The 16,806-nt window shown below is 34.1% G+C and overlaps 1 protein-coding gene across 1 annotated transcript in view; it reads left to right on the forward strand.

Annotated features, from left to right (window-relative positions):
• The first annotated feature begins 525 nt into the window (after nucleotides 1–525).
• LOC115440741 (Down syndrome cell adhesion molecule-like protein Dscam2) overlaps nucleotides 526–16,806 on the forward strand; it is a 71,743-nt gene continuing 55,462 nt past the window's right edge. Inside the window, 3 exon segments of the mRNA XM_037437925.1 lie at nucleotides 526–531; nucleotides 1,441–1,447; nucleotides 1,821–2,034. Coding sequence (XP_037293822.1) covers nucleotides 526–531; nucleotides 1,441–1,447; nucleotides 1,821–2,034 — 227 coding nt within the window.

Here is a 16,806-nt window from a genome sequence, read left to right on the forward strand (position 1 = left end):
AACCGTGGTTTTAAGACGGTTATCACTACCCTATATATTATTTAAAATATAGCTCTCAATAAAATAATTATCTACAATTACCATATTAAAACTGATTATTTATTATAATAATATTATGGCTGAGTATGAAAGATGCCTTTGACTACGTAGATGAGAATCATTGGAATAGACAATAAAATGGCCATAATTTTAGCGGGAAATCTGACATTTAAAAAATATTTGAATTTAGAAATGCATGAAATTATGAAATACATACATAGCTACTAATTTTATAATTTAAATAATATTATTTTGCAATGTTTAAAAGTATGTAATGTAAAAAATGTCACTGTTTATTATTTTTAAATACTTAACAAAAACGGTTTGAATATTATGTTTACGCAATTGTTACAACATTGAAATAAAATTAGTTAGTTTGCGTATTTCATCGATTGATAGACCTCAGGACACTGTGAGCTCTTTCTGCGTAGATCGTATTGTAAAAAAAAAACATTATATTTAATTTAAATGTTTTACAATTCTAAAATGAAGGTAAATGTAACATTAATTTTTCGGATAACCATCACATCAGTCCATTCTATGACCAAGTGAAAAATTACTATAAAATCTAGTGAAATAATTTACTTTATTAACTTACAGAAACTGTGAAATAATTTACATAAATAATAAAACTGACGGCGGATTCTAAAGTTGATGTGCAGTTTAATACATAAGAAAATGGTCTTGAGTAAAAATCTTAACAGTTTGAGTTAAGCGAAGAAAGAGAAAATGAATAAAAAGGTATAAGTTGAAATTCGTAGGAACTACTATTTTATCACTAGTGTTAGACTTTGTTCTGAAAAGATATATGTTCCCTTAGTTCCTGGGAAGTATATTGACGGTGGAGTAGGTAAGTTTAAACTTTTAACTAAATTGCATTCTTTACTCGGGAAAAGGCTAATCTTAACGTATAGTATTTGATTAAATATGGCGTGACAACCGGTCATACTAAGATTAATTTCAATACTCATTAATTGAATAATTATTATGTGCGTAAAATACATACTGCGTTATAATAAAATAAAATCTAAATTTTTAAATCAAACATCAGTTAATGTCGAATTCACGTTGCTATTGCATTGTGCTTTGGCTACATCGCCGATTTTTCTAGATTATTCGTTAATAAATGACATTTGACCTCAGTGTGGCTTTAGGAATATATTTTTTTAAGTGTGTTTGGAGGCTACGGTGAATTAAATATCCAATTTTATGAAGAGAAAATTTAATATTTTTAAACTCATGCAATGATTCTCTTAAATGCGGATTCGAATTTGCGGACGGAATCTAGTTTTTGATCAGCATACATTTTTAAACCACTCGTATAGAATATCTCGTTAATCGAAATCTGTATGAAAACCGAATATTGCACAGAATATTTCTAGTTTTTCCTTCGTTCCACAGTTGGATGGTAAGCGGATATTGATTCCAACTCGGTGAAATTCAATATTTCTATGTGAAGTCAATTTAGCGGACCAATGGTGATGTAATTGGGTTGTGGACTCCGAGTAGTAGGTATCGGGTTCAATTTACCTTGTCTTTAACGAAATTATGATATATTCGTTTATTTACATAAATTGAAGACCCTTGACTAAAAGTACCTATTAAAATTTAAAAATACTGCTACACGTTTTCATGCTACGGGACAACCCTGATGATAAGCATAACTGTAAAAACAAACCCTCATCTCGAATTATAAACTTCAGCAGGCACTTCGCGTATCTCTTTTACATTCGACTTTATTACTTGTAGCACAAAATACAATATCCCTTCATTGGTTGCAGGACACACGCTACCATGGGTGCTGGTAACCCTGGTGGTAGTAGAGGCAAGTTCTGGTGACAAGAGACCGCATTTCGTTGTCGACCCGCCGTCTCGGCTCTTGTGGCCGACAACCAGGGGTGCCTATGCGGTCTGTCGCGCGTCAGGACATCCACAACCTGACATCCACTGGGTTACTGCTGAAGGACAGCTGGTTACGACTATCCCTGGCTTGAGGTAAGCGTTTGATTCTGTCTAGATTAATATTTTAAGGTTGACTTGCGCAACGACTAAATATTGTATGTCACTGTCATCCATTAGGAGTAGACAAAGACAGCATTACGATTTAATATATTTAAAGGTTATATTTAGTGAGTGTTTGTGCAGCCCGCTTTTTTTCCACGAAGTCCAACGGCCGTTTTTAATAATCGATCGCAATCTTAATCTTTAGATCTATCCCGCGAATAAGCCAATTAAAATAAGGCATTTATAAGCATGACAAAATTGCCTTTGTCTTGATTGGTCCATTTTGACCATAGATTGAAAAAAGCGATTGGAATCGTTTATTAAAAATGGTAAGTCAATCAACGGAGTAAATAATGCTTTTTAAATTTAAGATAAGATGATGAAAAACTTAATAAAATTAGTATTACATTTTGATAAACAGAAGTTACCCACTATTGCAGGCAAACATATAGTTATAATCAGGACTTTTATTGTGACGTCACTCAGGGACTCACAATGAAAATTCGAAAATATCGAAAAAATTACCCTTAAAAAGTACAGGAGTGGAAGGAGGTTATAAAAAATTATAGAATAACAACTTTTGAGAATTAGCGTACGCCCAAAAAAGACGTGACAAAAGCCCTGATTATAATTATAGCTATAGTTCTACATACAATTTAAAGAAGCATTGCATACCGCAGAGGTCAGTAGATAAATATCGTTGCGCGCGAAAAGATGGTCCCCTACATATCCCGAAGACAAATATTTGTGTAAAGATGGAGATGTTTGTTTGGGTTTGTTTGCAGTGTGCTGTGTGATTTCAATTCCACCTACACGGCCATGTATTTGCATGGAAGGTGTTAAATATTTACTATTTTTTTTACTGTATTTGAACACAATTCTCTAGGTACCAAAAGATTTTGATTAAAGAAATAATTTAGGAGGAAACAGTAGAAATAAATATAAAATTTATTTAAAGTTTTACATTTAGTGACGTGATGTATTCATTTTTTTGTTACTTACGGAGAAGGAACTGTTTCATTAAACAATGGCGGATACTTTTCCTTAATATATGCAGGCCTGTATTTCCAAATTTGTAGACACACACTATTTATTAGAGCATTAATTGTTCGTCGCTTATTTAAGTTCAATAACGCGGTAGGGGTTGGGTTTATCGCCCTTCTTGCCTCTAATTTCATTCCATAGTAATTCATGCGTGTTTTTGGGATCAGAAACATCATTTTTAACCACATGGGAATCAAATTTGATTACAATTTTACAGAATAATAAAATTGTGTTATTTTGCATTTCAGACGTGTTTATAATAAATATAATATCAACCCTGTATTATATACTTGCCCACTGCTAAGCACGGGCCTACCACTGAGAGGGATTAGGCCTTAGTCCACCACGCTGGCCTAGTGTGGATTGGTAGACTTCACACACCTTCGAAATTCCTATAGAGAACTTCTTGGACCAGAAAAGTTAATTATTTTATTATCTACGTATCTCCGGTTCGAATTCAGAAACTTACCGGTTTCATAAAAAAAAATGACGCTGTCATTAGTAGCTAGCTAGACAGCTATTTCCTAGTCAGTTAACCCTTAACTATGGACGTCATTTTTTGTTACACTACCATGGACGCGCGGTCTGACGGACCGCTATGTATTGAGTTAAAATACAACGTAAATATTAGTTTTATTTTTACGCTATTATATTTATTATTTTCTAGGTATATTAAAATGGAATAATTTAGAAGCTCCTAATCAATCTTTATTTATTTCTCACCTAATTAAATCATATTAACAGTTAAAGGCACTATTTGGCATAAATTTACTTGAGATCGGTTTTAGGGCTGAAAACTTAAATAAATTAAACTTTTTTTAAAAAAATAACATTTTTATCTATAAATCTAAGGCATATTGTAACATAAAATCAAAAAAACGTCTTCTCAAATTCAAATATAAAAATTTTCACAATGGTCCAATATGTGTCAAATTATTGGCAGTTTTTACACTAGGGTTTGAAACACTGTAACCGTATGACCTGTTTATAACTTATACAATTAAAATTGGACTTTCTCTTTAGTTTTGGGGGACAAAGGCGACATGCTGTGCGCTGTGACGAGTCAGTATCCTGACTAGGGGGTTCGTCTAGAGCAGAGGTTCCCAAATTTATATTTCTCATAGACCCCTTTCAAAATTTTGCTGGTTCCGGTGGATCTTTATATTTTTTTTAGGTTTCACAGAGAAAGTGCATTACAACTACCGTCCATACATCGCGGGGTGCTTTGTTGGGGTCATCGTGCCTTTTACGACTCCTATCAATATTATCTGCCTGTATTGATAGGTAACTTCAAGCCAATATTTTAGTACTGTACTAGCAAACTAGATACATTTTCGCGGACCCCTGCTTGGGGCTGATACTCCTTATAATGTTATCGTCTATGCTAGAGACATCGGTATTATCTTCATAGTCACTTATATATTTTAGAATAAAATAAGCTTCTGATAAAAAGTAATCCTCAATAGTTTCCTCGTTATCAGACTAGTCTGACTCTAAAAGAAGATCATAAATATGTTGCAGCTGTGACGTTGGCATTTGTATTGACGTAGATGTACTTTCATTAATATTTGTTAACATTATAATGAAAATAACGTAAAAAAAAAAAACAAAATAGGTACAAAAATTTGTATCGGAAACGTGGTCTCACAGACCGCGGTCAAAGTTTAAAGAAAAATAACTGGCCTTATTGGCAGCCGCCGACACAGTCTCCCATAACATACGTTACGCCACTAAAACTAAAGCTACTGAGCGCCTTATACACGGGGAGCAAGTGGAAAGGTGTAAACTCGAAATTTTCAAACTGCGAGCGGCTTGTGAGACCGCGCGTCCACAGTTAAAGGTTAAAAAACTTGTGCTCTGCTGAACTTCGCTTCTTAAATTGTCAAAACTAACGCCAAAGCCCACGTAAGTGTGTCGAATTTCGAGATCAGTCTACGTATATCCCAATTTCAACAAATTGGTATAATCGTGTGGACTGGCGAGGGATAAAAACCTTTTGTAGTCCATACTCTATCCAGACCCCACTACATGTACCGTTAAGTCCACCTGCTACTCCATTAGGGTCAATTTCCCGTGCACGTATTAAACATACAATATTTCCTCATATCATAGACTAGCACAATTTGAATAGACTATTACGCAAGTCGACGATGGCTCCATTAAATAAACTATAACAACTTCACCTATATTTTACAAGGAAGCGATACAGAGAAAGTTATCTAATATTTACTGCCGCCCGCGAATCGCTTTGGGTGCGATATTTTATAACTTGTAACTTAGCAGATGTCTTGGAAGTGTGTTTGTAATTATTTTGAGAGGTTTCTTTTGGATCGGGTAATCCAGCATACGAGTTATGACAGTAATCCATTGTTCTTCTGTCTTGGTTCCTATTTTATTTGATGTTGTCACATAATTTTATTTATTTAGAGGTAGATCAGGAAAGCAACAATACTAAGTGATTATATACCTACTACAAAAGACCTATGCACTTCTACACACATCTACGAGGATAAGGGCGTGATGTTTGTGTGTTAAAGGCTGTTTACTGAAGTTGTGTAGGTATAATTCAACAACCACTCACCACGTCTCCATCTCCGAAAGGGTAGGTAGCGGTACAACCAGGGCACCCGCATTTCGCCTGTGTTCGTCCCATGAAGTGATAGGGCGCAGGATATCGCCATAAATGTAGATGTTAATACATATAATAAAATCATAGATATTCCGCGTACAGTAACTACTTTTGCAAAAACGGTAGTGAAAGAGAAGAATAAGGTATAAATAAAAATCGCAATAGTACCAAATAAAGAAAAGTTTTTGAACGGATTTGAGTCCTTTTTCAGTTTTAAAGCAGTACTCACTAATGCCGCTGTTAAAAATTCAGAACTTGTCCAAAACGTTGTTAAGTCGTAATCTTTTCATACGTTTTAGTATTTAATGTGATTGCAGCATCCCTATACTAATAACCACCACATCATATTATCAATAGCATAGGTGATTATTTTAAGTATCATCTTAAATCATATATAATTATTTATTTACTGTAAGATGATGTAACAGTAAGTCCGAAAATCAATTGGAAAATGATTTGAAAGTTGGACAAATGTAGCTAATATAATGACTGGTAAAATAGAAAAACCGATAGCCAAGTTGGTTGTGGAACGGACTGCCGAGACGAATGTCCGCAGGTTCAAATCCCAAGGGCACACACCTCTGACTTTTCTAAAAAATAATGTGTGTATTCTTTGTGAATTATCGCTTGCTTTAACCTGAGAAGTTCTCTATAGGAATTTTGAGGGTGTGTGAAGTCTACCAATCCGCACTAGGCCAGCGTGGTAGACTAAGGCCTAATCTCCCTCAGTAGTAGAGGAGGCCCGTGCCCAGCAGTGAGACAGTATATAATACAGGGCTGATGATGATGATGAAAATAGGAAAAGGATGCTTCCTTTTAGTGGCGAAAGGTGACATTTTTCGAAACGGAACCCGCCACAGTATACAGGTACTAATATGTATGAATGCGATCTGCAAACCGTTGTAATGATAATTAGATTCTACATAATTTTTTAATAAAGGGAAGCTAGCAAGTATCGGGTTATATTGACCTTTCACCACTGCTTTCTTTACAGCTGATATAAATGTAAAATGGCTTTACTGAATTTAATTAAACACAGGTGTGTTGCCGCTCAGTCAAACTTAAGACCGCGATTTGTGGTACGAGGCTGCTAACTTTATAGTGATCCTACAATTTACTATTATGAAAAGCAATGAAAAGAAACCGTATTATTTAAAAGACTAACTGCAGATTTCAGTAAACGACCTCAGTTGCTTTTTCGATCGATGACAAAAATGGGCCAATTAGAATAAAGATTTTTTGTTTGCTGATATGACTAGTAACAACTGCTAGCAATTGCGATTGTTTCTAGCATAGACCGGTAAATGAACAAATGGGTCTCTATCGCCTTCGAATACTAACGATACTATAGTAATTATTGATTCACTGCCGACCTTAAGGTTATAGCTTAATATTTCGGCCTTTAAAATTTAATACGACGAAATTTTAAAGGCCGAAATATCCATGCATATTAATTATTTTTACGTTTTTCTTTCAACTGCGAGAACTAATCACTAACTAGACGTGAATTTAAATTCTTTACTTGTCAATACTTGTTTAGTTACCCAGATTAAAGCTGAAACAAAATGTATGAAAAATGGACCTTAAGCTATAACCTTAACGTAAAAGGAATAAGGAAGAAAGTTGTTGAATTTCGAGACTTCACCCACCTTACAAACTCCAACTATTTTATCACTCACACCGTTTCCAAAAATATCCAAACTATACTCAAACATAAGTCCTAACAAATACATACGTAATAATTTTTTCAACACCTATTGGACATAAGCAAAATAACTGATGAAACTCTAAAGTCATTTCAAAAAAGTAGTTTGATCAAATACAGACGTCACACTGCATACCTGGTCATAAAGTTAAGCCAGAGATATACTCGGAATAAAATAACAATGTCAAAGTTGAAGCCACTTGGAAGTGCTTTCTCGTTGGATGCCTCCATTCCTTCCCCAGACGGACAACTTGGCGATAAACTTTTAAAGGTCAAAGCGTATGCCTTTTTGAAACAACGAGAGTGAAATAGGTTTTATGTGTCAGTTCCTCAGAAAGTGCCTTGTTGAACCTAAGTAGTTGGGTAAAATGTATTTTATTTATATCCGTTCAGTAAAAGCTTTTTAGTGTAACGGGCAACCAATCTTGTGTAAAATAATTTGATTTACCTAATTTGCTTTCGAGTTGTATTTTATAAATTTGAATGGCAAGATTTTAGGCGCTTTATAATCGAAATAGCTATTTTAATATCATTTGACTAAACAAATTAAACACTAAACCCCACTTAATAAAAGTCCAGTTATTATTATTCTCAAGAAGCTTGAAGCAGATTGGTACTAATCAATAATTAAACTCAACTTTTAGTTAATAATACTACATTTTATCTTATACAACACACAAATACACATTTGAAAATAAATAAAACATTTAATGAAAATGAGCTTTATAAATGAATTTATAAGTCGCAAAGTTCTAAAATACACATTAACGTGGCGCGGCGGCGGTGTAGCGGGCGGGGTGCCGCTAAGTTATGACACAGTAAGAACCTAATGACCAACAGCGGGCGACACAGAAGTTCCGTATTTTTAATAGGACTTTATAAGCGACAGCAAAGTTTCGAGTTACTGCTCTGAACATTTAAAGTTGTTTTAAGTATATTTTTAACGTTCTGCTCAGTTACGAATTATTTCGCGAACATTTCCGGTTTTTGTACATAATGTTACAGGTTCTTTTATTTATGCTGAAGTAGAATATTTGGTGTTGTGTATCCGATGTATTCTTTCGCAACTGATTCACTGGATAGTACGGACATATAAAATATTCGTAGTCAGTTTCTGATGAGACGTTCGACCTTCGAAGCCGAGGGGCAAAATGCTGATGAGCAAAAGAATGATCGAAGACCTTTACTGTTCGGCATTGTATTTAATATCATTTCTCCCTTCCACAGTAAGAAAAATACTGATCAAAGCGGGTCAAATCTGGTCCTATCGTAACTTTATCATACATCCTAAAAACAATCACAAAGAAGATGGAAATTCATAATAAGATCTATGTCAATATTAAAAGAGAAACCGAGATCAGTATCTCAAAATCTACACCAGTACAACATGATCTACAATCAACTAGTGAGGGTCACAAAATTGCACCGGTTTAGCTCAGTATGTTTATAGCGCAGGTTTAGTCAAGTTAGCTCGCTCTTATCACGCGAAATTGAGTTGGATCTCGGTAAATTGAATAACCAGGTGCTTTGGTGTTGGGGATGGGTATCCTGTATAGTTTATCGGGTGTTTCAATACTGTTAGTCTTGGTTATTGCTACTTTCATATACATCATTTTGATTTAATCCCCAATCTGAATCAGTGCCTCTTTTTGCTTCAATTCCTTTTGTTGTCTAGATCTAATTTCCGCTTCTTTCCAGATGACCTACGCTGGATTATTGGATAGTTTAGAAATATCCTGTTATTCATAAAAATACGGGCACGGCGAAGGGACTCCACTGTATCTGTATTGGAACTGGAGTAGGGTCCAAATAGAGACTGACGAGATATAATTACCCTTTGCGGGTAAATACATTTATGGCGGCCTATTTGAAATGATTTGTTAAATGTAGTAGAGTGTTACAATATTTAATGAATAAATAAAAAACCTTGTTCCTAAGTCTACAGTTGGAAACGCGACGATGCCTGTAGTGTTGCAATGTTCAGAGACTTCAGTTGCAATTGCCACCATTTGAGTGGACATCTACACTAGACAAATCAGTTATCCTCTCTTCTACATAAAAACACAGCATTTTAACCTTTATGGATACCTTATCTAAGGTATAAAAACCGTGGCATCAGATAAATAGCAACTCAAAGAGTGATAACTAATACTCCTAACTTCGCTCCTAATAAATTGGCCGAGTTTCCGATTGAAGTCCCGGCAAGTCGAGGACGTGACGGCAGTACCCATGTGCCGACCGAACTTCGCTGATCTTCGGTATAGTTCGCAATTAACTATCCGTCGGCCTCTAACTCAGATAAATTTATTTAGCTCGAAGTTTGCGATCAAAGGTAATGAACTATTTAAGTTACATTTCGATGTCGACGTCATTGGTTCGAGAAAGTTTAAATTTGTTTTGTCGCCTTGGTCGTGTTGTATTGTGTGCGCGGTGCGACATCGCTCTGAGATCCCGGGTTCGAATCCTGGGTCGGGCAAAGTAATATTGAGTTTTTTGCCCATTGTCAATTTATCTGATATAATGATGTCTGATATGGCGATAGGCTCGCCCCCTATCACATCATGGGACAGCGTACACACGGCGAAAGGATTTTTTCACACGTCATTAATTTACCGAAATAAAAAGTAGCATATGTTTTGAACCATGACACGGTCTAGCCGTGTAGTTAATTTCATTTAAATCAAAATATTTTCACAAACTTCCGCTATTATAATATCAGTAAGATATTCTAAGATTTTACAACCAAATCTAATTTATCACTCCACTGTACTATTTCTAGTTAGTATTAACCTGAAATGTGCAAAGAGTCGGTTACGGCGAGTAAAAGTTCATTCGGCTGGCTCCGCAAAAGTACACGATATTGAATAAAACTGCGGAATTGCAATGTGCCGTAGTTTGAAATGTTGAGTTGGCTCTCCACCACCTTTTACTTTATTTAAACTCTACTATCCTTTTACATTTATGATATTCAGATTTCGTTGTAAGTGGTTTTATAGTTTTATGATTTTGGATGGAGATTGATTTTGAATATTTTTAAGATGTGGGAAGGAATACTAGTTGAGTTACACGATGCTATGTTATATACCTATAGAATGATTTTGATATTGCGTTACTAAATGTAACCATATACTTGTCGTCTTGAAAATAACACTTTATAATTAGTTAGTCTCTCAGTTATTAAATAAAATAGTATAAGTTTCGTATAAAATAAATATGAATAAAAAGTAATTTTAATTTTACATGCTTTAATGACACTCTTAATTAGAGAATTCGTCGCAGCGGCAACATCATACTTTCAGTCACACTTACGTACATACCATATTTGCTTTAAACTTAATTATTATAATAAAATCTGAAAATTACAATTATGATTTTTACCAAATATATTTATTTGCTATTCATGGATTTTGACACAATGTTAGCAAAGGTAAAGACGCAATGTCAAAATTATATTATTTAACTGTCGCTCATGATGAACTACTATTCAAATAGTGCCTTCGAGAATCGCCCGATCTTTAAACTGTTTAAGAATGCCTGGGAAGGAAAAGCCAGGTTATTTAGTTACCTCGTAGCCATCGATCGATGCAACAATTTTATCAGTCAATGGAATTGCCTAGCTTAGTCAAGTAATAGACAAAACTGTAGCACGGCCTTTAGATTTATAAAAATGCACAACTCAACAAGCCATTTTCTGCTCACTTGCAATCAAACGCGGACAAAGTCGACCAAGATTTTCCGTACCAAATGAATAACATTCTTAAAATGATTTCATTGTAACATAATCGGAGTGCAATGCTCATATTCAAATAACACTATCAATATCACAACGATTATTTATTACTAGCTTTTGCTCGCGGCTCCTCTCGCGTGAAAAAGCTTTTCCGGGATAAAGTATTGCGAGATAAAATTTTCCGGGATCAAAGTCCCGCTATATATTTCTCTGGATAGATAGTAGCTTATGTCCTTCCCGGTGTCTCAAACGATCTCTATACCAAATTTCTGCCAAATACGTTGGGTAGTTTTTAAGTTCTTTGTATTCTGACAGGCAGACAGATGCGGCGGGGGAATTTGTTTTAAAATATTTTTTTTTGGCAATTTTTAAGACGAACAATTTCAACATACATGATTGTTACATAACTTTATTCGTTTACGAAGCGAATATAACGGAAACTCTTAAAAGGAATAAATTTTCCTCGTGTTTGCAACATTTTTCATTGATGTTAGCTGACATTAGCGAATTCAAAGAAACAAACAAACTCATCAGCTTTATATAATAGTATAGATTAATTCACTTATGAAAACATATTCTAATGTTTGAAATGTGAACAACATTATTTACTTTCCCCATCACTTACTAGGCCTAATAAAGTTGGACCAAAGTCACAGCTTGCTATTTCAATAGAAACTACAGGTAACACATTAATCAAATTCCGCGACGGTAACAGGTCCCCTAAACTTTCTTTGGGTAGCCATATGGCCCTTACTACTGTTGACTATTATAAATATATGTATTTCTGTTTATGTTTCTATACTATTATACAAAAATGACAAGTTTTAGTAGTCTTAAGAACCATTGCTTTGGTTTTGGAAATTCTTCGTGTAATAGGAACCTTTCTTAGCTATTACAAACTGTCGACTAGTCGCCGGCAACTCGGTCGACGGCGACTGTGACTATTTATAATTTAATGTAGGTGTATTATAGTGGCGAAGTATCCATACCACTCTTTTGCTACCGTCTTCCCTTTTAGGTTTATTTACGTTTGTTTTAATTTTTGGTTTCTGTGAAATTGGTTGCGATATGTTAGTTTAAGATAATTTTTCTTCCCTCGCGTTACATTTCTAACAATATCACCCTTCGCCACTGGTGTATACGCACTTAGTTGCCGATCCGGCCGATAGTTCGCCTCGGCTTATGTTTTTGTTGCTGAGCGACAGAGCGCTGGCGACCAGTTGACAGTACGTAAAAGCTCTTATTCCTGGGTGCTATGTGCTATCTTCGCTCGGAACGCATTCTTTCGCAATGGGAGCCGAAAGGCAAAGTTAATTTTATATATGTGGAACATTTATTGAACGAAAAACACGCGTAACTATAAAAATTACCGGCCCAAAAATTCACCCGCATTTAAATCTTCCTTATCTTTGTCGAAAACGAAAAGTTATCCATTAGCCTTTCTGTTTTTTTAAACGTAGATTAATGCGTCTTATCTTGTTTCGAAGACACTGAAATAAAAATGTATTTGGGATAAAAGCCTATGTTTTGATGGTGATTGATCTATTTTAATTTACAATTGAATTCGCGATTTCAAGTCTAATTTTCCTTCTATGCTTGGCGTTGTCTCGGCTTGGTGTAAAGTTCCTAATGTCAACTGTATAAAAATTTCATCTAGTTATGAGGCCTTATCTGACTAATATTTTTATTAACATCCAAGCTTACATTAAAACTCGAGTTCTTATATTATAAGCGCCACTCCGCAGATAATCACAGGCTGTCAATGTTGAAACCATACTAAAGTAGGTATACGGATTGCAGTACAGTTTAGTCGAACATCATGAGTGTACGGACCGCCAGATCTATTTCCTAGTACATATATATCGATGTCCACAACAAAGTCGATAACCGACGGTAGTATCAACCGATTAAATTGAGATTGAATCTATTATAATAGCTCCTATTGTTGTTCGACAGTGGAATTAGGAGAAGGTATCTTATTGTATTTGGAACATTACATTAATCTGCGTGAATTATATTCTGTCCTTCCGTAACAGAGCCTTTACATTGTAATAGATATATTATTGTTATTGTGATCTTTTATGATCTTATTTTTATAACAGAAAGCAAATAAATTAGGCTGTTACTGGTTTTAATAATACGTCAATATCTACAATTAAAGGAGAAAAGAATTTTGTTACGGACATGTATATTTCTCAAAATAAATGTACGTAACGAAATTATTTTTTTACGAAATATTGTTATGGAATTTACTGTTATGAAATAATAATATGTAGAGTGGATATATAATATCAAGCAAAAAAAGAATAGACAGAAACAATCGTAATAATATTTCATAAACTTCTATTTTGTTACGTACATTTATTTTGAGAAACACTCAAATACGTGTTCGCATTTTTTAAAGATTAAATAAACGAGTCAATACACGAATTGATCTAGTCGTTTGTCTGGTGGTGTGCTGTCAATAAGCAGCAATATCAAACAGAAAACGTTACAAAGATTGACATGGCTTTATAATACACATCGCTCAATATGTTAAGTCTCATAAAGTACAGTAACATCGGTAAAATAGCTTAAGAGTACCTATTTCTCAAAATAAATGTAGGCATGTAAAAAAATAGTTTTTAGAAAATATTGTGACCTCTGCTTTTTCAATTTTTTTTTTGGTTGTCTTAATACATCAAATAATATATAGAGATTATACTAAATAAAAACAAAAAAAGAAACATATGCGACAGAAAAATTTGTAAAAACTATTTTGTTGCGTACATTTATTTAAAAATACTCTTAAACTAGCACTCAAGTATCTGCACACTGTTGCTAGGCGACGAAAATAAACAATATGAACTTTCACATACGAAAAGAATCTAAAGAAAACAACAATATAAGTTATAACTATGTATTGAAAGTATTACATCGCATATATTTTTAGAACCAATGGCAAGCAATTTCCGTCAGAAAATTACTTTCTTTTGTTACGCGTCGTGTTATGTTTGATCCAAACTTTTCGAATGCGAAATATCGAGTGACAAGTTAGCGGAATTGAGTACAGTGTTCGTATTGGAGTAAATACCTTTTATTTCGTCTTCTGATTTAGGTGGAACTGGCCAGTCTTGTATATTGTTGAGTTTCCTATCTAATATGCTTTAAAACTTCTGTTTTTATAACTGTTTACTGAGATACGCAATTTTGTAAACAGTGATATAAAAATCTTAATTCCTGAAAAAATTTCATGGTGAATTTTTTTTTAACAATTTTTATTTGTTATTAAGTACAAGATATTTTTTTAAATGGTACATATATTTAATATAATAAAATATGTAGGTATTTAGAGTTTGATAAAATATATTTAATTACATTCTTTTAAAATTATTTTTTCTCAAACCTCATTTTTATTTATTAAAATACTTTTCATTTTTATAATATATTATAATAAATACAACAATGAGATTGTGAGATTAACAATATGAATTTTATTTAAAGGAATATAAATTGTTGAATAGCTTCTAGACATAAGCGCGTTTGAACAATAAATCAATCTCTTCATTTCCATACTTTATAATAAGTATAGATAATTATAATTCTGCATTGCCTTCCATTTATTTATTATGTTAAATGAAATCAATTGATTCCTCAAAATAAATAAATTATAGAGATATTAAAAGTAAATATATTAAATCGTAAATTAATCGCAGAATATTCCTGTAAGTATTCCATAATTTGAATTGAATAAACATTATTTTTAGACATATTTAAATAAAGTTAGTCATTTTTACCGGTTGAAAAACATTAGTTGTTTATATTTCTATAACCCCATAGTAAAATAAAAAAATCATCTATTTTAAATAATAGCTTCAGAAGCCATGACTTTATCTTATAAACTTCTCGGAACTTGTAAAGAATAGTTCAAAGTTAAAGTGGCATAATCAATCTTGTGGAAGTTTTATGCAGTACAAAATACTATTACGATCACTGAAGTATTTAGTGAAGTAAAAATAATAGGCTAAGCATGATCGTACTTGGTATGAACAGATGTTTAAGAGGTTTTGGATAAGGCAGGGGTTCGTAAAGTATTTTTTGTCAGGCCACCTTGCTGTCTAAAATATGAAATAGAAATATCGATCAATCTTAACGAAATTCACCTTTTTGTTCGACTGCACACAGCACTGATGTTCTTGGTGGTAGCATCAGCTGCGATATATATGTCGGGGGTAAAACAACGGCGTCTCCACCTATGTAGCTTAAATTAAAATATAACCATAGTTTCATAATATTTTTGCATTGTTCGATCTTACCCCTTATCCGATCTTAGAAGAATATACCTTACTCCAGCAAAATAATATTATCAGCAATGTAAACACCGTATTCAAGTAGACATAAGGACCTTTCTTACGTAGAATAAACTTGGACTAGTAACACGGCCGACGCGTCGGCGCTGACACAGCATTGTTTGCGAACTCGGGTACAAGTTGGCAAGCTTGTCTGCGGTTAGTTGGAAATCTGACTTATATACATATTATATACTTGTTAAAATTAAAGATTACTGCCTACGTATATATATATGTCTGTTAGAGAATCGGTTTTTAGTAGAGGCAGAGCAAGGGGTAACATATTCATGCTTTTTATCCCCGAAAGTGTAGGCAGAAACGATACTAGAGTACTCACTTTCGGTCATATGTGTTTCTTCCCATGAGGTAATAGAGAACGGTTCTGTTGCCATATTGGGCACATGTTTTAGACCCCGGACTATACCTGCATTTAAAAAAGATTTTTTTATATCGGCGAACGAAACTGGTGGATCCGGCCCAACTGTTTATTATACTGAAAAGTTATATATAAATGCAATGGCTATTTACTATAGATGGCTGTTAATATCGTATGCATAGCAACTAAGTGAGAATATAATTTGAAATATGTGACGTCAAGGGCCTTACTCCTTACTCTGTATGACAGTATAAGCTCTTAACGCGGCCGTGTTACGTTATCTGTGAAAATATGGTGAATGGTATTCTGTATTTGATTTTTTATTTTCTTAAACGTAACACGGTGCGTTACCCGCTTGTTACGCACTGTTAAAATGAATCCCTCCTAGCCAAATTCCGGCTACGGCGGCGACTGAGTAATTTTAAAATGGCAAAACCCAGCCATAATTATTTTTGGCCCGACCCGGGATTCGAACCCAGGGCCTCAGCGTCATAGTTGTACTCGTATCGCGTACCCATCACAACTAGCTATCGAGGCAGTTATTGACAAAATAACCTGTGGTGTAGAAAATAAGACCCCTGTTTAAATAAACATTACCTCTCAACTGTTTCTAAAATTATCTCGATAATAAGACAAAGTATACCGGTTACGTATAGCAAATCGGAACAAGTTCTTCTCTGGTATGTATATCGTAATTTACATTCAATCGGTGAGATATAACCAGAACCTTCCGGAAAACATGTCTTTTGCAAATTTAAAAATGCTTTAATAAGACAGCCAATCATCATCTTCATAGACCCCATAATTACAGAACGAAATGAGTTTTGAATTAAGAGTCCATATTGACATTCCAGGGAGGCGGAAAATTGACGCTGTACGTGAACAAACACTTAAATTTCAAATGGTACTAAGCTTACTAATAACGAAGTTTTGTTTAAACTATGTGTAAGT

This window comes from Manduca sexta, chromosome 12 (assembly GCF_014839805.1).
Source record: "Manduca sexta isolate Smith_Timp_Sample1 chromosome 12, JHU_Msex_v1.0, whole genome shotgun sequence".
NCBI classification, from domain to species: domain Eukaryota; kingdom Metazoa; phylum Arthropoda; class Insecta; order Lepidoptera; family Sphingidae; genus Manduca; species Manduca sexta.